Here is a 24,927-nt window from a genome sequence, read left to right on the forward strand (position 1 = left end):
TATTCTTTTTCTTTTAAATTGTGTGGTGTGTGTGTGTATGCCACGTTATTGCCTTAATAGGTGTTACCAGAGTTAAACAGTGAAGTGGAGAAGTGTACTCTTCTGCTAGCTGCTTTTAATATCTTAATGCGCCCATGGCCACTCGTCCTTCTCACTTCCTGTACCGGGCGGTCACTACTTCCTTGACTTCCGCACGTGCCGTTGCTATGGTGGACACCTGTTCCTTTTTCTCTCCCTCACATCGCTATAAGGTGTTTATATAGCTAGTTTATAAACATATATTAAACAGCGACATTTTATTATACAAGGCAACACCAAAACATGGACAGTTTTCACCGCAACAACATGCTCGTCACTTGTCTAAAAACGCCGGTCGCCGTGTACGGTAGAGATCGGGTTGTTTGGCGCTGTGTGGATAACGAGGATCCGGACGGATCTGCTGGTGAGTTCGTCTGAGTTTGAGTTGCTTCGAAGAATAAAGATGTACTCAAATTACAGAATTACTCAATTACAAAATACCCCCTGGTATTTAAAAAAAATAATAATAAATGTCCAGTAGGCAACATGTACTCATGCTATGATTGTCTAGATCGTCGTAGTTTGTATAATTTAAAATACTTTTAGGTTAAAAGATGCTTTTAAATATTTTACTAATATTTAGATGTTACATTTGAGTGTCTTCTAATTGCACACCAGAGTAGTTTTGACCTCCCGCGCATGCCGTTGTGACTCTGTTGACCGAGTTTTAGATGTTACACCTCGAGCGAGTTTATTCAATTATTAAAACAAATTTCGGCACTTTCTTTTCTAAAACGATTTACCTATGCATTAGGCCAGGGAATATTTTTGTGTCAGTTCGTTTTGTCCCATAATCAATAATCTGTTGATTCCTAAGGTTGTCTGAAACCACCTCTATAGTCATGGACGTAATTTTGATTTCAAAAGTGGGGGGACATGGATTCGTCGCTATTTAAATATTTTAAATATTTTTACGGTTTTAACCGTAAAAACTGGGGGGGACCAAAACCGGCTTTTGAAAAATTACGTCCGTGTCTATAGTGTGAGGCTCGTCTCAAGGGACCGTGAGGCTTGTTTGCAGCAGATGGTCATCTGCTCTCCCAGGATAATCAGCTAACAGATTATGCGCTTATGGTATCAGCACGGTTACTCATATTAAAGGTTCGCCCTGGTTCACCTTAAACAAAACACTCCAGCAGCAGCCTATCCCAAACAAACAACACCTTTGAGTGTGTAGTCTAATAGATCTTGAATAAATATAAATATGTCGAATATGTCACAATGACATTTTGCATTATGTACTGTTCAGATTTCTATCTATATTACAAAGCAAATTTGGGATAAAGATGTCAAAAAAAATAGTCACATGCCAAAATAAGATGTCACATGCCAAAATAACTTGAACATACTTATAAATCTTAAGCAGTAATGGCAATAATACAGCTTCACAGAATATTTGTATTGCATTACAATTTCACTGGAGAACTAACAGACCCAAATAATGTGCTGTGTAGATTCTCCAGCCATAAACACAGTGCCTCTGCTGAGCAAAGACCGCAGGGCCATGTGCGATGACATTGACCCGCACGTGTTCCAGCTTTCCAATGAGGAGTACTACCGTCAGCTGACCACGCTGAGGAAGGTCCACCTCTACACCATGGCCCAACTCCAGCACACATTAGGCATGAACCTGCAGCTGAGGGGCGGGGTGACCAGAAATGATCTGTGAGTGCAGTTTTGTGTGCTGCTGTCTCTCTGTCATTAGTGATACATGTGATCATGTGCGTGGTGATCTGCATGTGGCTTGTTTTGTCTTTATTCCCATTTGTGTGTTTAAGTCTTTAGTCTGTAGTGTTATGGTTGGTATTGTTTTGATGTGTCCCATGATGTGTCTTCACCAAATGCAGTGGGTGCCAGATCAGTCATGATTTGGCTCATGACCTTGGGCTCCTACTAACCCTCAAAAGGTGATGTCAGTTTAGTCTATGGCACTCTACTCTTATTGAAGTGTTATGGTTACTAAGCAATAAGTGTTCTTAAATGAAGGGGCTCTTCTGCTGTAAGATGCCCGATTTAAAAAATCTTTGCTTTATTGCTTTAGGTGGTTTTAAGTGGGATTAACCTAAAACCCTGCAGTTCTGTGTCACTTGCATGCGTTGAAGCTGTATATACGTGTGCTTTAAGGACTTATATTGTGAATCACTATGTTGTAATTGTGCCCATACTGTTCTGTGATTGGCTGTAGGCTGCAGTGGGGTGGGCCTAACCCGGTCCTGCCAGGTAAATTGAAGAAGTCTCATTCTGCCCACGAACTTAGAAGAGACTCTGCCTTCTTAGACACGGATGACGAGAACTGTGACTCTGACGAAGAACATGGTGACTATGGAAACTACAGCATGAAGAAAGGCCTTCTTAACTTTGCCAAAAAGCACATAAAAAACATGTGGAGGAATTTTACCGTGGATACATTGTCTCCACAGCGACGGCATCTTTCCTCAGCTTCGTTCCCGAGCCGTCCGGTCAACGATTGTGTCGCCTCACACCCCAAAGTCAAGTGCAGGTGGCAACAGTCGCAAAACCGGCTGCAGGTAACTGTACCCGAGCCGTTCCACATGACGCTGCAAGAGGCGGAGCTTCGACGGAAGGGCGGGAAGTCCCACACGGAGGTGGAGTATGAGGACGCCAAACTGCGGCGTGAGATGGAGGAGCTGGCGGAATGCCAGCGCCAGTTCCGCGCCGGCCCCGTGCCCGCGCACGTGCACCTCCCCCTCTTCGAGGAGCTGCGGGAGCGGTGGGAGGAGCGCAGACGGCGCCGCGTAGTGGCGACGGAGGACCGGTGCCTCTGTGCCAGCCAAAGAGCTTTGAGCTTCCTGGAGCGGGAGCGTGCGAGGGCGGAGCAGAAGGAGGCACGGTTGCGGGAGCTGGCCAGGGAGGAGGTGGAGGAGCAGAGGAGGAGGAGGAGGCCTTTCCGGGCCAAGCCCGTCCCTCAGGCTGTTAGGGAGGCGGCGTCGGGTGAGCGACAGAAGGAGGAGGAGCTCTACCGGGCCATCCGGATGCAGATGCGGGCGAGGGAGATGCTGCAGCGCTCCTCCCTGCCCTCCAGCGCGTTGGCCGGACGTCTGCGCAGACGGCGGGAGCAGAAGGCCGAGAGGCTGGCAGACGGCGCTGGTCGCCAACCCGTGTCCGGCGGCAAGGTGCCCGACTTCGACCGCAGCTACGGCCGCTTCCAGAAGCAGCTGGCACGGCGGCGAGACATCCGTCCCGTCACGGCATGCGAGCCCTTCCGGATGTGCACCGCCAACATCGCCTCGCACAGACAGCGCATCGCGGCTCACGTCGAGGCCGACCGGAGGAACCCGCGGCCATCCCGACGGCCATTTGTTGCTCAGGACGCCCCGTCGACCCGAACGCCCGCGTCCTCCCTCTTCTCGCCTCTGTCTGGGCACCAGGACAACCCGCCAGCCAAGACCACAGACTCGGCTAAGAAACGGCAGGAGGCTGTAAGGTAACTGGTCCAACCCCACGGCATCAGAGCCCGAGAGTACAGAGCCCTGTCTTTCATATTTGGAATCAGTGATGGCTAAGTTACCTTGAGAAAGTAATCCGATTACTGATTACTCCTTTTAAAAGTAACTTAGTTACGTTACATATTACTTGATTTTAAAAGTAACTACGTTAGATTACAAGTTACTTTAGTAGTTACATTCAGCAGCAAAATAAATTTTTCCAATACTCACTTTATTGGAAGTGCATTTTTAACAGTAACAATGTATTGAAGTAGGTTCGGTAACCGAGGCAGAAACTGCTTAATCCAAAAATCCCGAGGAGGGAAACTTTATTGATAACGCAACCCTGGCGCGCGCAGGCTCCGCCCCCCAGTGTCACTTAAAGGGCAAGACTCGCCGTGAGGAGCAGAAGTCGCTACAGTATCTCCTGACATTACGTTTGTGTAGCTGCGCGGTATTATTTGTAAATTTATTTGTAAACGTAATACAAGCGAACTGGGGTGGATTTCCCGAAACGTTCGTAGCGCCAAGTACTTCGTAACCTCGTATGAAGCTACGAACGTTTCGGGAAACCCACCCCAGTTCAGTCAGACAGCTATTTGTTGTGAAACGAAATACCATTACAATTTCAAGCATTTTAAAGTAGGCTACGTTAGTCAAAATTCCAGCACTTTTCAAACGTGAAACACAAAGCAACATTAAAATTGGTCAGGTAAATGTTCCTTCCCCTGTTTTTGAGGGGTGTTTCTTTATACTACCACACATCGTTACGGGAGGACACAGCAAAAAATGACTTGTAAAACGTGCTCGCGCTCTCACAGGGTCGCGCGCAGCGTGCGGAGTCGAGCGCTACGGTCAGACGCAAAAGTAGAACTGAGCCAAGAAGAAAGCAAAAATATATATTTTACTAGGGAAAATATAAATAGTAACGCACAGTTATTTGGATAAGTAACTTTAATCTGATTACTGGACTGGAAATAGTAGCGCGTTATATTACTCGTTACCGAAAAAAGTGGTAAGATTAGAGTAACGCGTTACTGACATCACTGTTTGGAATACACATCTAGTGCAAAGGTTAGTGGGTTTGTGTAGGTTTAATCCCAAGATACATTCATAACCCCATAATTGAGTTGATAGGGGTGACCTGCAATAGTCGCTGATTCGACTATAGTCGACTATACCCCCTAGTCGACTATGAACGTCATAGTCGAATGTACCATTCTAACTGCATGGGGGTGCCCAAGGATGCAGCTAAGCATTAGTTGTTACATGAAATGTCTTTGGTTTTAGTTATATATAGCCTTTTGTCAAATAAAATCATCCTAATTTCTGTTAATAAATATTTTAAAATTATGTTTGCACATTAACAATAGGAATCCTCCTTACTACACATTAATAAATCACACCCTGCAGTTGCACAATCCAAATGAGCGGAGCTGAATACGCTACAGAATACGCAGCATCTGCCGAGATTAAAATGGCTACTAAAAAACTTCAAAAATATTTTGAAAAAGATAAAGATGAATCAAACGAAGTAAAGTGCAAGTTAGGTCATCAACGGCTTTCATTTCGCTCGACAACAACCAACATGGCATACCATTTAAAACGCGTAAGGCGAAAAAAAACAGTTCAGCCGTTTGTTGTTTTCGGTCGCGAGTACTTTTCAAACCTGAAACACAAAGCAACATTAAAATTCGTCATAAATGTTCATTAAAATGCTTAGAATTCGCTTCAGATGCCGTTTACTGATTGTGATTCCCCGCTGTGCAAGGGAAGCTACAATGTCCTCATGACGCATAAGCAAATAAGACCTAATAAACATATCTCTGTTCATTGTGGCATAAATCTAAACAAAGTATATACAGTTTCAGGCAACTGTTACTGCCTCTCTCCTTGTATCTGCAATGTATGCGCTTAGGCCAGTAGGGTTTGCAAATGAATGAATGAAAACGTGCGCACGAATTGTTAATCGTGCGCACGAATTACTAAATCGTGACCACGAGTTTAATTAAAACGTGCGCACGACTAAAACAAAACGTGCGCACGAATGGTAAAACGTTCCCTCGTTTAATTTTTATTTTTTACCCATGTCCCCTCCCGGGCTCCGTAAAGGTGCTCTAAATTAAAAAATAAAAATAAACCCGATTAGACTTTTGGTCGACTAAAGGGAAAAGCTGACGAATCAGATTCGACTATGAAAATCCTTAGTTGAATTAGTTGAATACACCTCTAAATATTAATAATAATAATGCTCAATTAGCCCCCAATAATCACCGTCGTATCTGCAAAAAACTAAAAATTCGCAAATCTTCACACCGACATTGGGAATGCACCTGTTGTTTGATTCCGACCTTACCTTCCACAGCATTTCTGAGAGAACACTTCCCCTTTCTGAGTAGGAAAGTTCTGGAACAGAGGAAGAAGGCTGAGGAAGAGGAGGAGAGATGGTGGGAGAAACAGAAAAAACAGGGGAGGTGGCAGCAGCAGGTGATGTCTAAGCGTGCTGAGGCATACGACCCACACACCCCCCTGACACAGACACACCAGCTCAGACTCTCAGAGCTCAGGTACCTATGCTCACTCTGTGCTCGGTTGTGTGTTATGCTGTCTTGGTACAAGTCTTGCTGTGAAAAAAAGTTGAGAACAAATGCATTATGCAGTATGGATTTTTGTATTTTAATTTCTGCTGGATTTTAACGGACATACTACAGATTTTTTTTGTATTATAAAAATTATGTGGTTTGAAACCAAGCAAGGATGTAATAAATATTTTAAATGAAATGAAAGCATATAGTTCTTGTATTTCTATACTCCTTTACAGTCTATATGTCACGTATAACATTACACCTGTTTGATTATTGTGCTTATGAGAATGTGCGGATTCTAGCACTACCCAATTCAATTCAGTTCTGTTTAGACTCGAGACCCCCCCCCCCCCCCCCCCGATTGACTTCATAATGCTCTCCAAGCTAACCAACAAAACATGAACATAAAGCTAAATGTTGTAGAATGGAAAAGCAGACTTCCAGGCGATGCCCTGGTGGAAATAACTTGGTATTATGGGTATGTATATGTGCACGTGTGCGTGCTGACGTGCTGAGGCAGGAGACAGACCCTGCAGAGGCACAGGGAGTACCAAGAAGAGATGAAGGATATGCAGCAGAGAGTGAGAAATCGACCGCTACTACTAGAGCAGGCAGCACAGGTGAGTCCCGCCTAACTACATCTGCCTGTCAGCCGTGTCTCTGCTCATCAATCTCTGCCTATATTATTAGACTAGATTAGAAAAGATATTTTTATGTGTGTTGTGTCATAGTATGTAAGGCTGCTGTGCACAGGTGAAAGGTTTTAAGTTTCTAGTGGTCTCTTCATGTGAATCATTGATATTTTCATGGTAATTTTCTTAATTCAAGTAGCACTGCACAGACTGCGATTCTGAGGTAAATCTACCCATACCGAGACCAAAGGAAATTACACACAAGGTTATAGACATTAGACTGGGAAAGATTACAGTATTTGAATATCCATTTAAAGGAGATACATGGATCAATTGCTAAGATTAAGGGCTTTGTGTACAATTTGGGTGTGGACAGGGTGTTGATTTCAGTTTAGCTGCCTTTCAGAATTGTGTCCCCTTTAAGAAATCAGGTCCTCCTGCACTCTCGAGTTCACTAAAGGACCCCAGCAGCATTTTAACAGGTTTATTTTCTTTGAGTACCACCACTATGGTTTTTCTGTTTAGTTAAAAGATCATTTGTTTCATGAAATGTTAGTTGTGCCATGTTTATGTAGCTAAAATATAGGATAAATATGAGATTTTATGATCAGGAAAGATCATAATAAATATGTCAGTAAAGACTAGTCTTATATTTTTCGTGTTGCATATGGGGGTTCTCCCTCCATCTTAGGGATCACAGCCCCCAAGCACTCCTGGGCACCATAGGGTTCAATGCTTCTTCTTGTGATTCCAAGATCAGTGATTACGGTTGTCATTAAGTCCCACCTTAACTAGCAACTTCTAGGTATTCTCCAGCTTGCTATTGTGCTTGCTGGGGAACTGTTGACTGGCAGGGCAGACATGTTCATGGCTTTGATCTTATTGTTCCCATTCAGTCATCTCTTGAGGATGTTGGAGTTCTTCTCCTGTAGATGTTTTAGGATTGGTCAATTCCAACGGCAAGGAATTTTAATGCTTTAGGACATTGACACTGGCACATCTGTTTGAATGGACAGTTGTTGCTATCGCAGGAAACTTTAAGAAAAAGATATAAATGAGGCAACCAGAACCGCAGTGAAGTGAAGAAGGTTTCCAGAGAAAACGTTTTGGATTAATGTCCTACATTAGCTACGCATTCACTGGCCTGACAGGATAGCATATAGCATGTAATGGTGTACTGTATAAAACCTTAAAGGTTAATCTTACCAAAAATACAAAGCTAGCCACCTTCTCTCTTTCTCATATATATATATATATATATATATATATATATATATATATGATATAAATTATTGTGCACAAGGTTGGAATTGAAGTGCACAAGATTCCCAGAGAAACAGAACATTACAGGCAGAAGTCCTTCATCAGCTCTGCAACCAGTTTCAACTTCATAGCAGTCCTTCACTGATGAAGACATCTCTGTCCTTTTCTCTGGAAACTGGATAATTCCAACGACTAGACTGAACATCTATGTGCAAATATAATGATGATGATGCTACTGATGGCCTCCCTACCCAACTCCTCTTACTAAAAACACAAAACAAATGTGGACTGATGACCATGGTGATGATGATGATGATGGTGTGTCCATGCCGCAGATGAATGCTAAGCGAGTGGCAGCGAGGCGCTATGCTCAAGCTCTGCAGGGGTGTGGCCTCAGCGAGGCCTTCATCGGTGCCACGCCGTCTAAAGGTGGAGGTCAGCGGCCTGACTCCACACCAAGCCTGCCCCCAGACGGCCGCTCCGCCCCCGGACACAGGTCGGCGCCTACAGCCCTTTCCATCGACCTTAACTGCTCCACTCCGACGTAATCAAAACTCTCACTGACCTTCATGAACTTTTCAAAACCTTGTTTCCTAGAAGTATCGAACAGTCATATGAGCCGTTAGAAATAGAGAGAGTGTAGGAAGCCATTTGAGCTTAGTTTTTTTTTAATAACATCACACAGGCATCTGGTTACATTTGGGGATACTAGAAACCCGTACAAGGTTGATTTAGCATCAGTTTCCTTTAATATCCATACTACTTCACAGTCAGTGGACAATGGGGCACTCGGCCTCGATCGTCAGATATTTTCTGTAGCTTACATGAATCCTGGGTATTCTGGGATCTGTTGAATAATCTGTCAATGGTTTTGTCTCTGTTGTTCGTTATGTGTAGGTTTTTCATGTCAAGCTTGTTTTGGTGTGAATTAAGTAGAAAGTAAAAAAAAGAGTAGAAAAATTAGAGAATATTGGCTGTTCTACAAAATAATGAAGTTGGAAACTATAATTGAATTAATCAATTAAACTAATATCTTATTATACTGAATTAACATAAATTTGCTTGTATTAAAGGCATGCTATTTATTTTGGCATTCCTGGCCTGACTGCGGTTCAACTGCCAGTAAGGTTGAAGGCATTGTAGTTGCATGCTGCATCTCTGCTGCTGTGAACGTTTGTATCGACTGATCAGAGGTGTAGTGCTTGGTGGGGGCGTTGGAGTTGATGCTTGTCAGTGAACTCAAGTGTTTTCACAGAGAGCTGCAGTGGGCCAAGAAGCCAGCCCACGCCATCAGTCCCCAGTCCAGTGATCGCCCTGGTGACTATGAAGATTACCAGCAAGACATCCTGGGTGATGTGAAGCCTGAGGAGCAGAGGGGAGACGACAGACAAGGGAATGAAGACAATGATAGTGCTGGTGATCAAGAGAGAGAAGACCTCCACACTCATGAGGACCAGCTGGCTTTTCATCGGGACGACGACGACCGAGACGACAGCGATATGGGCAGCGACGTTATCGGCGAACGCAGACACTGCTCTGGTAGCAAAGGCAGTAGGAGGAGCCAGTCGCCATAGCAACAAGACCACCGAACATGACAAGGGAGGAAAAAATATTCATTCTTCAAGGGATGGAAGGCAGATGGGGGATGAGAGAAACACGCAGGACAGTCAGGCCTCCTTCAGAAGTGAGGACAGAGGGGGAAATAAGAAAATACTCTCTTTGGCTCCCCTTGTGGAAAACATTGGGATATCACTCAATATATTTTACCTTGTTTTATTTGATAATGTCATAAAATACTTAAATTATTATTAGATTATATATTAAATTATACCTTCAGTGGTGTAGTATGGCTATATATGTATTTGCATGTAAGTATTAAACAGTAAGTTTAAACTAGAGAACATTTGTGTAAATATGAATGTTGTATTGATGTTTATTTATTCTTTTATAGATCTTGATTCAATAAAGCTCTACTATATTTCATACCTAAATATGCTAATGTACTCACTTAGTTTAAATCAGTTTGCCTAGGTCATATATACTTGTTTTTTATGTGTATTGCATACATTTGGGAAATAATATTATAATAATTTGTCACAATGTTACTTACTTTACAAAACACTGATTAAGCATATTTGACCTTACAGACACGAATAACAACACCGACAAGCGCAGAAGTTACAGGACATCATCTCAGTAATTTTCCATCCCTAACTCAGTCCAGCCCACATCGCATTGAAATTCATGGGTCTTAAATGCAACCCGTGCTCCAGCCTCGCGAGGGGTACGAAATCGGAGTGACAGCATTACTGTCCAATAGACTGAACAGGAAACCGTTTCACGCTGCAGCAAGCATCCAATCCTGTGGCACAAAGGGCGTGTCCGTAGTCCAAATTTTACGCGGCGCTATGGGCTGAAAACTAAACCGAGATGGAATATCCCAGTCTGAACCGGTTTCAACCGGTCTTGGGTTTGATGCACGAGATGAGAGAAGAGCTGGCTTACAGACTCTTTCAGACTAATGCTTTAAAACCACGTCTTTTGAATAGATAAAACAATAAACTAACGTCTGCTTTACTTTGTGGTTATGAACCGGGATACAGGCATTAGACATGGCTCCGTAAATATTGCTAGCACGCTAGCCTAGGAACTCAAGACATAACCACTGACACGGCTAGCCAGCTTAGCTAACTTGTTAACAGGGGTCAAGCTATCTGGACTCGGATTCACTGCACGCGCCAGACGGCGATCATTGATAACGTACGCTACACGTACTTTAGAGGGTGCTTTTAATGTGCAGTATCACTTGTCGCTTCGCTTTGGTTTAGTCCTGGCATACGGCTGGTTAGCCCGCTTTTTTTATCGGACTAGTTTAACAGTTCCATTTACGTCCGATTCAAGTTCACTGGCTGCGAAAGCTAAGTCCGCTAGCTAGCGTGTGGCTATCGCGTCATCATGAGATAAACGCAGTCGTGTTCGCGGGATCGTACGTTGTTTCGCAAAAAAAGAAGAATTTCTTTATCTATAAAAGCGTGTATCGCAGCAGCCCTGAAATATTTATACATCAGTTCAACGCAAAGAGGAGTGCTTAAAAATCAGGTAAGTAGTTTAGATAGCTAGGTTATCGGACCTAGCTAGCTACAGAAGTAAAGGGTTTTTTTACTGATATATGCGTTTATAAATGTGAGTTTCAAAAGTTTGCTAGCTCCGTGGCGCGTCCCTGCTCTTCTGGGTTACAATAACGAGCGACGTTGTGATGACTGAAACTAGTGTAGCACAGCTAACATGGCTAACTTACCGTTAACGACGCTCGTAAGGCACATGAATCATGTGCTGCTTCACCAGCTCCTTTCATCCTATGTTCGCTCCCTACCTGCAAGTTTAGACAATTTTCCCAAGCAGTAGAGTGTCCGTATTTAATGCAAACTTAATTCATCATGCGCTAGTAACGATATCACACTTTGCTGTACAGGTTCGCTAGCTAGCAACTGGCTAAAAACATGGCACAGCGTGGAAACTTACCGCCAGCCAAGTACTGCCTGTGAGCTTAGCTAGCTAGCTAGCGGTGGCTAAGCTAAGAAGAGTAGCTTCGCCTTTAGAGGGAGGGGTTTGTGTTGACTGCCAGCGACCACTGACCACGCTCGATCTAGGAAAATTACAGCCTAGTTTATGAAGTTATGTGTTTCTTAGAAATGTACGAGCTGAAAACTACTTTTTCGTACTTGTTTCATTCATTGGTTCATTCATTATTCGTTCATTCACCATTCTACGTATACTCTTTACAAAACGAGAGTCTTTTAAAACAAGTAATTCTACACCAGTCGTCTTTTAAAACCGGCTCTCGTAGTTGATGTATTTATTATTTTAATCATTGTAACAGCTGAGAGGTTTGAGCAGACTCTCATTGTACCGTAGATGTCTTTATGTTGACAAACAGCCCGTTGTTTTGTGGTCGTGGTGGTGATGTAGTTCCCAGTTTGGTCTTTAAAAAGCTTTTTCTTTGTCAACCTAATCCCACAGCTCTATGCCAGCAGATATGACAATGTTAGCGGACCATACAGCCCGGCAGCTGCTGGACTTCAGTCAGAAGCTTGATATCAATCTACTGGACAATGTAGTCAACTCCATGTACTATGATGTTGGATCACAGGTAAGACCTTTTCATAGTAGCACTTGTAGGATGGATGGAGCATGCGAGAAATCAAGGTTACACAGTGTATCTCTTATTTAGTCTCCTATTGGACAGCTTTGACATCTGGTTTGTCATCTCACCAATTAGGAAATTGTGCTTTTTATTGTAAACTTTGTAAAGTTTACAAGTATTTTTTGTAACATGTTGGCAGGTAAGATGAACCACTGAGTGGTTTGGTCTCTTGGGTGGGGGAAAAAAACTATCCAAAGGTTAACAATGTATTCATTCAGTCAGTCACAAATCTTGTGAATAGCTGCTTGTTTATTTGAGGATGGTTAACTTTAGTTGTCTTCTTATCGTAGCAACGACTGGCACAAGAAGTTCTCACCAACCTAAAGGATCATCCGGACGCATGGACTAGAGTGGACACCATTTTAGAGTTCTCTCAGAACATGAAGACAAAGGTATGTGCAGACGGGAGTGGGAGACAGGACCACACGCACCTGTGGTCTTTCACCTCACAATCTTTACTTTGGTGAGGATATGGATGTATAGATTTGTTGCAAGAGTGAAACGCCTGCACCAATTGAGGTGTCCCTATACTTTGTGTTACTGGTGTTGTCTCCTGATCCTGTTCTATAATAAGCTCTGCTGATCTGTTCACAGTACTACGCTCTTCAGATTCTGGAAACTGTCATTAAAACACGCTGGAAAATTCTCCCAAGAAACCAATGTGAAGGTAACAGCAATACTAACTGTTCTTAATATGCGTTAAGGAGGAATCGTATACATTTGAAAACCTCAGTGTCAGCACTGTGTTAACAGTAGTTTTACAGATTTATATCTGAAGTGATGACTTAGTCTCAGAATATCACATGGCTGCTAAATGTTTCACCAATTTATAATTTTTTTAAAGGAATTAAGAAGTATGTTGTTGGGCTCATTATCAAGACTTCCTCTGATGCAGCTGTTGTGGAGGTAAAGCGCCCTCTGTTGTTTTTTGTTGGTACCTCACCCTTTATAGCCTTTTGCTGTTCTGTGGTCATGTTTTGTTGTATGTTAACCGTTATGCTCTTGATTGTTTTAGAAGGAGGGAGTTTACCTGGCAAAGCTGAATATGATCTTGGTGCAGGTTGGTCATGTCTCAATTTCTGCTACTTTCAGTAACTTAAGAGGAGAGACTCAAATTTCAGTCCTTTGATTGTTTTTTTGTTTTTTGTTTTTTTTTTAACTCACGAATGCTTGGATAACTAAATTATTAACCCCAGAACTAAATAGTGTCTGGACAAACCTAACCAGTCAGTGTGTGTGTGTGTTTTTTTCTGGGGCGTTCTTTCCAGATCCTGAAGCAGGAGTGGCCCAAGCACTGGCCCACGTTCATCAGCGACATCGTGGGGGCGAGCCGCACCAGCGAGAGCCTCTGTCAGAACAACATGGTCATCCTGAAGCTGCTCAGTGAGGAGGTGTTTGACTTCTCCAGCGGACAGATGACCCAGGTCAAGGCCAAGCACCTGAAGGACAGGTACCCCTCCAAAGCAAATGACCAACCGCACCTTACACCTGCAGAACTGTAGAGGTATGTCCTCGTGGACTGCTTGATCAGGCTACTGGACTGCTCGGTGTCCACTTTATTAGCTTCACCTGTCTTACAGGTGCGCAGATACACAGGATACCACAGCAGTTTGTCATGACTGTAATCTGGCGGGAATGCTGGAAGATGAACTGTTCACGTTAACATCACTCCCCTTTCTTCTGTTCCAGCATGTGCAATGAGTTCTCCCAGATTTTCCAACTGTGCCAGTTTGTCATGGTAAGTCGGTTTTGGAAAATCTCCAAGTCTCTAATGTCTGTTTAATGTGTTTTAACAATGTACTCGTCTCCTCTTTCTCAGGAGAATTCCCAGAATGCTCCACTGGTCCACGCCACACTGGAAACCCTCCTGCGTTTCCTTAATTGGATTCCACTGGGCTATATCTTTGAGACCAAACTCATCAGTACTCTGGTTTACAAGGTAAATTTGCCATTAGTAAACAAACTGAGAGAATATGAGTTACTCCACAATCCCCACCACTCTTTAACCATATAACGATAGTTCTGTATCAGCACTAGGGCTGTCTTGGTCCCCTCTCACAAAGGCGCGTTTGCATTGGTGCTGCTTGCAACTGCGTAAGAAAGAGAGGAATATAATGTTGTGTTGTTGTCCTTTAATGACCCTCTGCTACTTGCAGCATGGCCGTGTTGACACTCCAACACTACATGGCCCATTCAGTCCTGTCCTCCTGAATCAAAGGGCTGACGGTGTTCTAATGATTTGGAGACGTTCTAACGGGAGTTCTAATAGTTCCGTGGTGGTGTTGTCTCTCAGTTCCTGAATGTTCCCATGTTCCGGAATGTGACTCTGAAGTGTCTGACGGAGATCGCAGGTGTGAGTGTCAATCAGTACGAGGAACAATTTGTCAGCCTCTTCACACTAACCATGATGCAGCTCAAACAGGTAACACCTGCGCCCTCAATTATATCTAATGTATGCGTCTAATTTAGTCTCGTTTCCTTTCATTTCATTTGGTGCTTAATAATGAAACATTTTATTCTTGTAATGTCCATTCTGTACATTTCATTGATGTCTGTAATGAAAATTAGGACTTATGCTATTTTACCGTTTTAAGAGGTGTGTGTTTTTTGTAATGATGGTTTATCATTTCTTGAAATGAGTGTCTTGATTTATTTCTGAATGTATTTTCCCAGATGCTGCCTCTCAACACAAACATCCGTCTGGCGTACGCGAACGGAAAGGACGACGAGCAGAACTTCATCCAGAACCTCAGCCTGTTCCTCTGCACCTTCCTCAAGGAGCACGGGCAGCTCATCGAGAAGAGGCTCAACCTCAGAGAGACGCTCATGGAGGTACACACACCCGCTCACTAACACCCCACTTATCCGTGTGAAGATACACAGGCTCAGCACACACACACACACACACACACACACACACACAAACACACATAAGATGCTCAGGGATGAACACGGATGGGCCAAGGAAGTAAAGCTGCTTGTAAGTTTCTCTCTCTCTCTCTCTCTCTCTCTAGGCCCTTCACTACATGCTGCTGGTGTCGGAGGTGGAGGAGACGGAGATCTTTAAGATCTGTCTGGAGTACTGGAACCACCTGGCGGCGGAGCTGTACAGAGAGAGTCCCTTCAGCACCTCCACCTCCCCCCTGCTGTCTGGCAGCCAGCACTTCGACGTGCCCCCACGCAGACACCTCTACCTGCCCGTCCTGTCCAAGGTTAGTGACACACACACCCCTATCTCTACCTGCCCGTCCTGTCCAAGGTTAGTGACACACACACATTTCTATACCTGCCCGTCCTGTCCAAGGTTAGTGCTGCACTCCTGTAGCTCACCTTGCAGACCAGGTATTGCGAGGTTCTAGGTCATGGGTTCATGCATATACTGTCACCCTGATAAATATGTGCGCTGCTCTGGATAAAAGCATCTGCTAAATGCCATAAACGTACTGTTCAAGGTTCAAGGTCTCACACACGCACAACCTGGCCGTAGTGTCCAAGGTTAGTGGTGCCTGTGTGACTATGAGCTGCTCTCTGTGCTCTGAACAGCTGTCTGTGGTCTGCTTTGCTGCAGGTGCGTCTGCTGATGGTGAGCCGCATGGCGAAGCCCGAGGAGGTGCTGGTGGTGGAGAACGATCAGGGGGAGGTGGTGAGAGAGTTCATGAAGGACACGGACTCCATCAACCTCTACAAGAACATGAGAGAAACGCTCGGTAAACACACACACACACACACACACACACACTATCAGATCAGGGGAAGGTGGTGCACGAGTTCATGAAGGACACAGACTCCATCAACCTCTACAAGAACATGAGAGAAGCACTCTGTAAACACACGTGCTTCTAAGTAAGAACACAGCTGCAGGAGAAACACACGTCACGCTCGTTTGCCTCTCATCATGCTGTCGGGCTGTTAAAACTCCTGAATGTGTGGAAGGTTGCGTCCGAATGTAACGCAACATCACGCTGTGCAGTGTACCTCACCCACCTGGACTACGCCGACACGGAGCGCATCATGACGGAGAAGCTCCACAACCAGGTGAACGGCACCGAGTGGTCCTGGAGGAACCTGAACACGCTGTGCTGGGCCATCGGCTCCATCAGCGGGGCCATGCACGAGGAGGATGAGAAGAGGTTCCTGGTCACCGTCATCAAGGTGGGGGCAGACATGCCACGCACGACAGATCAGCTTTACACCCTCAACACTAATTGCCCCTTGAAATTAAAGTGCCTCTTTGTTGAATGAATGAATCTTCCAACTTGTTGTGTGTGTTGCTCCTAAGAATTGCGTTTTTCTGAAATTTAACGTGTAGACATATTTATTGGTCAAAGTCCTAAAGTAAATTCTCTAAACTGAGCCCTGAGCTTCTGTGAGGATTTCAGTGGTGATTTGTGGGTTGTTTGGTGGAGGGTGTATGCTGTGTGAAGCATGTGCAATGACGTAAAACATACTGTATTTCATCCTTCTTCCTTGGTAATTTTTCTCTTTGGGGGATTAGGGAGAATTTTTACGTTATTACCGTTTTTACTTAATTGAAAGAATTATCTAAATAATTAATGATCAGAATTAAAATATTTAGATGTATATTTTAATAATTTAGGCCTTTTTGGAGTTTGAGTACAGTATTTTACTGTGTGTGTGTGTGTGTGTGTGTGTGTGTGTGTAGGACCTCCTGGGGTTGTGTGAGCAGAAGAGAGGGAAAGACAACAAGGCCATCATTGCGTCCAACATCATGTACATCGTGGGCCAGTACCCACGCTTCCTCCGCGCACACTGGAAGTTCCTCAAGACTGTGGTCAACAAACTGTTTGAGTTCATGCACGGTGAGTAACACACACATTGTGCAGATAGTGCGTGTGTGTGCATTTTGCCTCAAATGTTTGTAAAAATGTTCATGTGTTTGTTTGTGACCTTCTCTCTGCCACCTCCCTCTCAGAGACCCACGACGGTGTTCAGGACATGGCCTGTGACACGTTCATCAAGATCGCTCAGAAGTGCAGGAGGCATTTTGTGCAGGTGCAGGTCGGGGAGGTGATGCCCTTCATCGACGAGATCCTCAACAACATCAACACCATCATCTGTGACCTGCAGCCGCAGCAGGTGGGTGTCGCGCCCGACCTCCACCCGAGCTCCGCCCCCCACACGTTTTAAAGGCTTCTTGACGTGGTGAACAAGTGAAGCGTGTGATCTGACTCCTCCCTCCCGTGTGCAGGTGCACACGTTCTATGAAGCAGTGGGCTACATGATTGGTGCCCAGACAGACCAGGCTGTACAGGAACACCTGATAGAGAAGTACATGCTGCTGCCCAATCAGGTGTGGGACAGCATCATCCAGCAGGCCACCAAGGTGAGTCTGGGTAATGGAGTCTGTGGTTCACAGTCTGTCTGTAACCTAGATGTCAAGGTCTGGTGAAGTAAAAGTGCTGGGGAAGTAAACCTTACTTTTTCCCTGAGGAATAATGCTTGTATGGTATGACTCGTTCAAACCTGTTGTCAGTGATTTATTGGTGTCTCGTGGTACTTAATCCCAAAAAAAGATTAAGAGCAAGAGAGTAGAGCAAAATGGAGACGGCTCAAATTGGACCTGCTTCCTTTCATATGGTCTCGATATCTGCTGTGTAATCGGAGCAAATATCGTCCGGAGGCCGTAGCGAGCGTTGAGGCCTTGCGTTGAGGTCCTGTGCTCCTCTCTGTGCCCTGGCTCAGAACGTGGACATCCTGAAGGACCCGGAGACGGTGCGGCAGCTGGGCAGCATCCTGAAGACCAACGTGAGGGCGTGTAAGGCCGTGGGACACCCCTTCGTCGTCCAGCTGGGACGCATCTACCTGGACATGCTCAACGTCTACAAGTGCCTCAGCGAGAACATCTCCTCCGCCATCCAGACCAACGGTGAGGAGGCCAGCGCCACACCAGCCTCACCCACGTGGCCAAAGCAAAGTGTGATGATGTTGTGTTTGTGTGTAGACACCTGCACTCCACTCTCTACAGTTCAGTTCAACTAGAGAAATGAGAATGGGTAAAGGACAAAAGTAGTGTGTGTTATCCTCAACAATAATGGGGTGTGTGTGTAGGGGAGATGGTGACCAAGCAGCCCCTGATCCGGAGCATGCGCACAGTGAAGAGGGAGACTCTGAAGCTCATCTCTGGCTGGGTCAGCCGCTCCAACGATCCCCAAATGGTATGAAACACACACCAGATGGTGGAGGGGGTAGATGAGTGTGGATTGGTCTGTACTGAACGAACCTCTGAGAGGTCAGACCTGCCTGGATTCTCCCAAAGGGGCTTTGTTCACTGATTGGACCGTTCACATGATTGTTCACGCTGATTGGACCGTTCACGTGGAAATGCTGACTTCCTTTTGATACGTGTGCGTATGCTGACTACCATTTCGTGCATGCGTTCTTATGAGAATGCTGCCTACGTTTTCGTATTGACAGTCGTGTGGATAACCTTGCGTGGGGCTTTTCTGGTGCACGGTGGTCATGTTCCTTGTGCTTGTGTGTTTCAGGTAGGGGAGAACTTCGTTCCTCCTCTCCTGGAGGCCGTACTCATCGACTACCAGCGCAACGTCCCTGCCGCTCGAGAGCCTGAAGTGCTCAGCACCATGGCGACCATTGTTAATAAGCTGGGAGGCCATATCACTGGAGAAATACCCAAGATCTTTGACGCCGTCTTCGAGTGCACCCTCAACATGATCAACAAGGTTGATGTTTTAAAAATGATATAAACAACACTTAATGTTATTCATCTGCTCACATAAAGATATCGGAAATTACTACATTACATAGGACTACATTTAAGCATTTAAATAAAAATTTTTTAACCTGATTTGCTTGTCCGCTATATAAACCTGTTTGGTGTTTCTCTGCAGCATGTCGAGAGGTATTCAGTAAATAAATATCTCTGATCTTTTTCTGCTCCTCAGGACTTTGAGGAGTTCCCCGAGCACCGGACCAACTTCTTCTACCTGCTACAGGCGGTGAACTCCCAGTGCTTCCCAGCCTTCCTGGCCATCCCGCCCGCACAGTTCAAACTGGTGCTGGACTCCATCATCTGGGCCTTCAAACACACCATGAGGAATGTGGCCGACACCGGTGAGGGCTCGTCCTGCATGGCCCGGTGGACCCAGACCATGGGTTAAAGTTCTCCGTCACTACGACGGATTTCCGTCATTTGATTTTTTGGGGGGAAAATTCCGTCAAATCATAATAAACCACACACGCGCGTGCTATCTGTTTTGTGGCCAAAATATGATTCTCTCACTGGCGCTCTTCAGCACGGGATGTATATATATATCAGGGGTACTCAACTGGCGGACCGCGGTCCGGATCCGGACCCGAACGCAGTCCTGTCCGGACCCAATCTCATTCCTGATTAACTGGATACGGACCAGAACAAAACCGTAGCATTTATTTCAGGGCTATTGAAAAAACACTCCGTCACGAGGGTTACGTTTGCTACCCCGCTCAACAACTTACGTCCCCCCCCAACAACTTACGTCCTCCCCCCCCCCCCCCCCCCCCCCCCCAACAACTTACGTTAACCACCCCCCCCCCCCCCCCCCACCCCCTTCTCAACAACTTGCGTTCTCCACCCCCGCCGCACCGGACCTCAGGTCACAGGTATCTGCCAAAATTGGACCGCGGACAAATTTAGTTGAGTACGCCTGATATATATGTATATAATCAAGGGTCCGCGCGCCGAAAATGACGTAATCGCGGTGGCTCCACCCGTGCGCGAGAGCCTCGCGCGCTGACGATTCGCGAGGTCGTGCACCTCTTGAATTTTGTAACTTCGCGCGCGACACGCTTCAGCCCAATGTACTAATAATTAAATATTCATTTGTTCATTCATTTTGAATATTATAATGTCATGTCCATACTATAAAGTCACTACATTTCAATTTTTATTAGAATTTGTAGTGAAATATAGAAGTTATGGTTATTTATACTGGAGAATCTCTCCACCGATCACTGACTTTTCTTCATTTAGCTTTAATACAGTCGGAGAAAATAGGCGCATTTCTTCCATTTAAAATGTCAACTTTTTATTTCTAAACCAATTTAACATGGATGGTGTTGTTCTGTTTGTATTTAAAAGCTCTATCCAGTGGTGTGATTTAATTTGCCATTTTTGGATATTTAATTTTTTTGTAACATATCTACTTAAAGCAGGTAATCTTACAACTTATGTTTTTGCTATAGTGAATCTGATAAAACCAAGAGAGCTTCATACCTTTTAAAACTCACCAGGATTCACTAAATTTGACTTGATCTTTAAATAATTTTCTGGAGGAGGACCCCCAGATAACTCCATTATATAAACATTTATGTACATTTATTGCTCAGGTGTTGCATTTTGTTGCTTCATAGATTCTCTCTTCTCTCCTTACACAGGCTGTTTAGATAAATATACTTTATAAATGTGTTTATTATGTAGAATTAGGCAAAAGAGGCCTTGTCCCAACTACACCACATTGTCAGTAATTTACATTTGGCAGACGCCCTTATCCAGAGCAACTTACATTTTTATACAAGTGAGTAATTGAGGGTTAAGGGTCTTGCTCAGGGGCACCTCAGTCATGGCCTCAGGTCTGGGAATCGAACCCACAACCCTCCGGTCACAAGACCAGTTCCCTAACCGCCAGGCCATGATAATTACTGGCATTGTCTTTTGCCAGGAAAAATTTTCAGTCAAATGAAAATTTCTTGCTTTAACCCATGACCCAGACCTACGTAGTCACACGCTTTTGGCTGCGCTTTTGCACGTTACAGCATGTGCTGGGTTTCTCAAGGTGGCGCTGTTGTCTGGAGGTGCCGAGTTCCATTTGAATTAGTTCAGTTTCACTTCAGGTGTTGGGCTGGATTTGTGCTTTTTAAGCAGATTTCTAAATGAGTCGCTGTCATTTTAAATTTTAGTACTTTAATTTAATAATGCTACAATCCTGTGTAAAGTATTTATTAATGAGACCCAAGCAGTCTTTGCTTGTTCTGTGCTGAACGCTCACGGATCCATTATCTCCTCAGTACGTTATTTCTGTAATTACTCTGGAGTAATAAACACCAGCGGGGATTAGCATATAGCCTACTGGATATAGCATACAGGATGGACCTTTAGTCATGCAGCAGCCAATGGGAGCAGCCAGGAATTTCCTGACCTCCTTGCTTGCTCTCTCGTGCGCTCTCTGTGTCTGTGTCTCTTATCTATGAAAACGTTTGTTTATACACGTCTTGCGCGTGTTGCTTTTGACTTCACTTGTCCGCGCTCCTTTATCAAAACTGCCTGTTCTGTGCGTTCGCTGTTGCCATAGGAGCGTGAACCGTGGTGTTGCTACGGGCACTGGCGGCTGTATTTAACTGTCTGGCCACTCCCCTCTCCTCTGTAATTAACTGTCTGGCCCCTCCCCTCTCCTCTGTAATCAACTGTCTGGCCCCTCCCCTCTCCTCTGTAATTAACTGTCTGGCCCCTCCCCTCTCCTCTGTAATCAACTGTCTGGCCCTGCCCCTCTCCTCTGTAATCAACTGTCTGGCCCTGCCCCCCTCCTCTGTAATCAACTGTCTGGCCCTGCCCCCCTCCTCTGTAATCAACTGTCTGGCCCCGCCCCTCTCCTCTGTAATCAACTGTCTGGCCCCGCCCCTCTCCTCTGTAATCAACTGTCTGGCCCCGCCCCTCTCCTCTGTAATCAACTGTCTGGCCCCGCCCCTCTCCTCTGTAATTAACTGTCTGGCCCCGCCCCTCTCCTCTGTAATTAACTGTCTGGCCCCGCCCCTCTCCTCTGTAATTAACTGTCTGGCCCCGCCCCTCTCCTCTGTAATTAACTGTCTGGCCCCGCCCCTCTGCAGGTCTGCAGATCCTCTACACCATGCTCCAGAGTGTCGCTCAGGAGGACGCGGCTGCTCAGAGCTTCTACCAGACCTACTTCTGCGACATCCTCCAGCACATCTTCTCCGTGGTCACAGACACGTCGCACACGGCCGGTGAGTCGCCCCAGCGCAAGTCCGACAGCTGGATTGTCGTTTTTACCTCGACCCAGCTGTGGACGCCAGCGTCTCATCTCATCATGCGTTTGTCCGGGTGGTTCATAAATTCTCTATATTATTACTCAGAATTTTGCACAGCCGTTTGTTTAATAGTGGAGTGATGAGCAGTGTTTGAGTCACGGTGGAGACCAACAGTGAAGAGACGAACGGCGTCGTATTGTTGGTTCATGCTGGGCCTCCTCAGCAGTGCTGAAGCTCTCCTTAAAATGGCCCATTTTTCTTTTAACCCGCACAGGTTTAACAATGCACGCCTCCATCTTGGCCTACATGTTCAACCTGGTGGAGGAGGGTAAAATCAACACGGCCCTGAACGCAGGGGGCCCCGTCAACAACCAGGCGTACGTGCAGGAGTACGTGGGCAACCTGCTGAAAACAGCCTTCCCTCACCTGCAGGAGTAAGAGCCTCCGCCTCACGCACATCTCCGCAGGACAGCGTCCCACACGAGGGCGTTCGTTTTGTTCATTTGGTTTATTCGTTTCTTTTTCCTCCTTTTTCGCCTTCTCAGTGCGCAGGTGAAGGTGTTTGTGACCGGTCTGTTCAGCTTAAACCAGGACATCCCTGCCTTCAAAGAGCACCTGAGAGACTTCCTGGTCCAGATAAAGGTACGTCCCTGCAGTCACCGCTCCCTTCACGCTCGGCCATCGTCGTGGGCGGACACGTCACGTGCCCCCCCACGTTGCTCCTCAGCAGATCTAGTTTTGCTGATTTTGTGCGTGTGTGTGTGTGACGTTTGCACTTGCCGTGCGTGACAGGAGTTTGCGGGCGAGGACACCACCGACCTGTTCCTGGAGGAGCGTGAACAGGCCCTGCGTCAGGCCCAGGAGGAGAAGCACAAGCTCCAGATGTCCGTGCCGGGAATCCTGAACCCCCACGAACTCCCAGAGGAAATGTGCGACTAAGAAGCATGCGCACGGGTACCGCGTCTCACGTGGAAAAGTGCGGAGTCCAGGAACTGGCGATGCTTTGTGCTTTAAAAGTGTGTGTGTGTGTGTGTGTGCGCGCGCGCACGAGCCTGCGTGAGTGTGTGTGTGCGCGTGCGTGTGTGTACAGAGAAACGGAAGCAGACGGCAGATGATGGAACAGTTCAGAATGTAAATTTTGACCAAATCAATGCCAATGTGTAAATGAAATGTCTTTCACCTTCTTTGACCATGCCCATTTCATAAACAGTGCCCGCCCCCGTGTCATTTTTACATGAGAGTACATTTTATATGGAGAGTGCTGGTGTGTTAATCCCATGTTAATCAATTCGAAAATACCGTTTTGGGTGGGTTTCTTTTTTGTTCTCCTACAGAAAGCATGAAGTTAACCAATTTAACCATATTTTAACTTCACCTTTCAGATCTTCTCATCTGTTTATTCGTTTGTAAAATATATTAAAGGGAAGGTAGGGAGAAATTGAGAGGGAAACCCCCGGTGTGTGGGGTGAGGAGATTTTTGATGTGTCACTGTGGTGACCTTTGACACTTCTTCTATAACCACAGCAAATGAATGTGACGGTTAAGGATAAGTAGTGAGAGATGCTGCTTTTTTTGACCTTTGGTTTTGTTTGTTTTGGGATTATACAAGTTTGGTTTGTAAGCAGTATGTGGGGGGGGGGCATCTTTTGTCATGTTTTGATTGAAAGGGGTGAGTTCCAAACAGAGCTCCTCCATGGTGATGAAGGGTTTGTTCATATCATCCTGTTTATAATGCTGTCTTAGTACTATGGGAACATAAAGTTGGATATTTTTACAAAAAAAAAAAACTCTTGATCATCTTTAATAGCTTGTACACCTACTCATTTACTATACATTTTGTATGCTGTTTAACAAAGTTAATGCAACACAATTTCACTGAAAAGCTGTATTTATTGGAAATGGAAAATGGCCGCATACAAGTAAATCCGTAGAAGTGTTCGGACTGAGGAGTCATAACTAATCATGTGTTGGGGTTACATTATACAAATGACCTTCCCCAACTGGACATGTGAGGTTCAGCTCATCGGTGTAGATCACTAAACAGAAAATCATGTTTCTTCATGATTGGTGTTCCTGGACTCAACCAGCTGTGTGTGTGTATATATAATAAAAACATTTTATTTGTATAGCACCTTTTAAAGAAGTTTCCAAAGGGCTTTCCATAATGAAGTCAAAATAAATAAAATGAGTAAAATGATTTACAATAATGCAAGGGTTATATATATAAGGGTTACAATAATGCAAAGTAAGTGGGATAAATCATGATCTTTATGTCCTATGTATTTAACTTGTGTTAATTACACTGATAAGCCTAGTCTCCATTTAAGATTGTTAATCGTTGTAGTTTATAGCACTGACTCCTTTTTTTGCATGGTGATTACATCGTACAACACTTAAGAACACTTACATTTTATTTGGAGTTCTTGAGATAACTAATAATATAGCTATTTCTAATATATATATATATATATATATATATATATATATATATGTGTGTGTGTATAGCGTATAACGGATATAGTAGCTTTAAGAGTGAGTATATATATATTAGTAAAGATGAACGTCTTGATGCGTAGACAAAATAACTGACTCCTTCAAATAATGTTATTTCAGCATTATCCTAACTTTGAAATATGTTTTATTGAGCATTTATTGGACTTGTATGCCAAAGCGTGACAGCCTGCACAGGAAATTACATCGATTGTCTTGACGATGAGTGA

The 24,927-nt window shown here is 44.8% G+C and overlaps 2 protein-coding genes and 1 long non-coding RNA gene across 8 annotated transcripts; 2 read left to right on the forward strand and 1 right to left on the reverse strand.

Moving 5' to 3' along the window:
- Positions 1 to 187: 187 nt before the first annotated feature.
- fam161a (FAM161 centrosomal protein A) lies at positions 188 to 9,979 on the forward strand. 6 transcript variants are annotated; one of them, XM_076991774.1, is made up of 8 exons: positions 188 to 442; positions 1,533 to 1,743; positions 1,926 to 1,985; positions 2,264 to 3,523; positions 5,924 to 6,091; positions 6,630 to 6,729; positions 8,340 to 8,500; positions 9,260 to 9,979. In XM_076991774.1, exons 1-8 carry the CDS (start codon positions 322 to 324, stop codon positions 9,576 to 9,578), a joined length of 2,400 nt encoding a protein of 799 aa, XP_076847889.1. In that variant the 5' UTR covers positions 188 to 321; the 3' UTR covers positions 9,579 to 9,979. The 6 variants fall into 6 exon arrangements, with proteins under 6 accessions (XP_076847889.1, XP_076847890.1, XP_076847892.1 ...); XM_076991776.1 differs by lacking the exon at positions 188 to 442 and adding an exon at positions 985 to 1,179 and having other exon boundaries at positions 8,340 to 8,548; XM_076991775.1 differs by lacking the exon at positions 1,926 to 1,985 and having other exon boundaries at positions 8,340 to 8,548.
- Positions 8,655 to 11,664, reverse strand: LOC143493378 (uncharacterized). Its single transcript, XR_013125410.1, has 2 exons — positions 11,303 to 11,664; positions 8,655 to 9,366 (listed from the first exon to the last, which is right to left on the reverse strand). It is a non-coding gene; the product is annotated as an uncharacterized LOC143493378 (long non-coding RNA).
- xpo1a (exportin 1 (CRM1 homolog, yeast) a) lies at positions 10,435 to 24,500 on the forward strand. Its single transcript, XM_076991772.1, has 25 exons — positions 10,435 to 11,103; positions 12,025 to 12,154; positions 12,499 to 12,600; positions 12,803 to 12,875; positions 13,053 to 13,114; positions 13,224 to 13,268; positions 13,477 to 13,658; positions 13,898 to 13,946; positions 14,028 to 14,147; positions 14,502 to 14,630; positions 14,882 to 15,040; positions 15,223 to 15,420; positions 15,777 to 15,915; positions 16,179 to 16,360; positions 16,872 to 17,028; positions 17,142 to 17,305; positions 17,418 to 17,552; positions 17,912 to 18,095; positions 18,278 to 18,384; positions 18,715 to 18,909; positions 19,132 to 19,300; positions 22,049 to 22,183; positions 22,482 to 22,641; positions 22,753 to 22,849; positions 23,000 to 24,500. Exons 2-25 carry the CDS (start codon positions 12,029 to 12,031, stop codon positions 23,144 to 23,146), a joined length of 3,216 nt encoding a protein of 1,071 aa, XP_076847887.1. The 5' UTR covers positions 10,435 to 11,103; positions 12,025 to 12,028; the 3' UTR covers positions 23,147 to 24,500.
- The last annotated feature ends 427 nt before the right edge of the window (positions 24,501 to 24,927 follow it).

The sequence above is a fragment of the Brachyhypopomus gauderio genome, unplaced genomic scaffold (assembly GCF_052324685.1).
Source record: "Brachyhypopomus gauderio isolate BG-103 unplaced genomic scaffold, BGAUD_0.2 sc86, whole genome shotgun sequence".
Lineage (NCBI taxonomy): Eukaryota > Metazoa > Chordata > Actinopteri > Gymnotiformes > Hypopomidae > Brachyhypopomus > Brachyhypopomus gauderio.

Bases quoted from the DNA above. Each gene is read 5' to 3' on its own strand.
- xpo1a (XM_076991772.1), top strand. From the start codon at position 12,029: ATGCCAGCAGATATGACAATGTTAGCGGACCATACAGCCCGGCAGCTG. The intron at 13,115-13,223 runs GTAAAGCGCCCT...TGATTGTTTTAG, and splicing joins CTGATGCAGCTGTTGTGGAG to AAGGAGGGAGTTTACCTGGC. The intron at 22,850-22,999 runs GTACGTCCCTGC...CGTGCGTGACAG, and splicing joins ACTTCCTGGTCCAGATAAAG to GAGTTTGCGGGCGAGGACAC.
- fam161a (XM_076991774.1), top strand. From the start codon at position 322: ATGGACAGTTTTCACCGCAACAACATGCTCGTCACTTGTCTAAAAACG. The intron at 6,092-6,629 runs GTACCTATGCTC...GTGCTGAGGCAG, and splicing joins CTCAGACTCTCAGAGCTCAG to GAGACAGACCCTGCAGAGGC. The intron at 8,501-9,259 runs GTCGGCGCCTAC...GTGTTTTCACAG, and splicing joins CGCTCCGCCCCCGGACACAG to AGAGCTGCAGTGGGCCAAGA.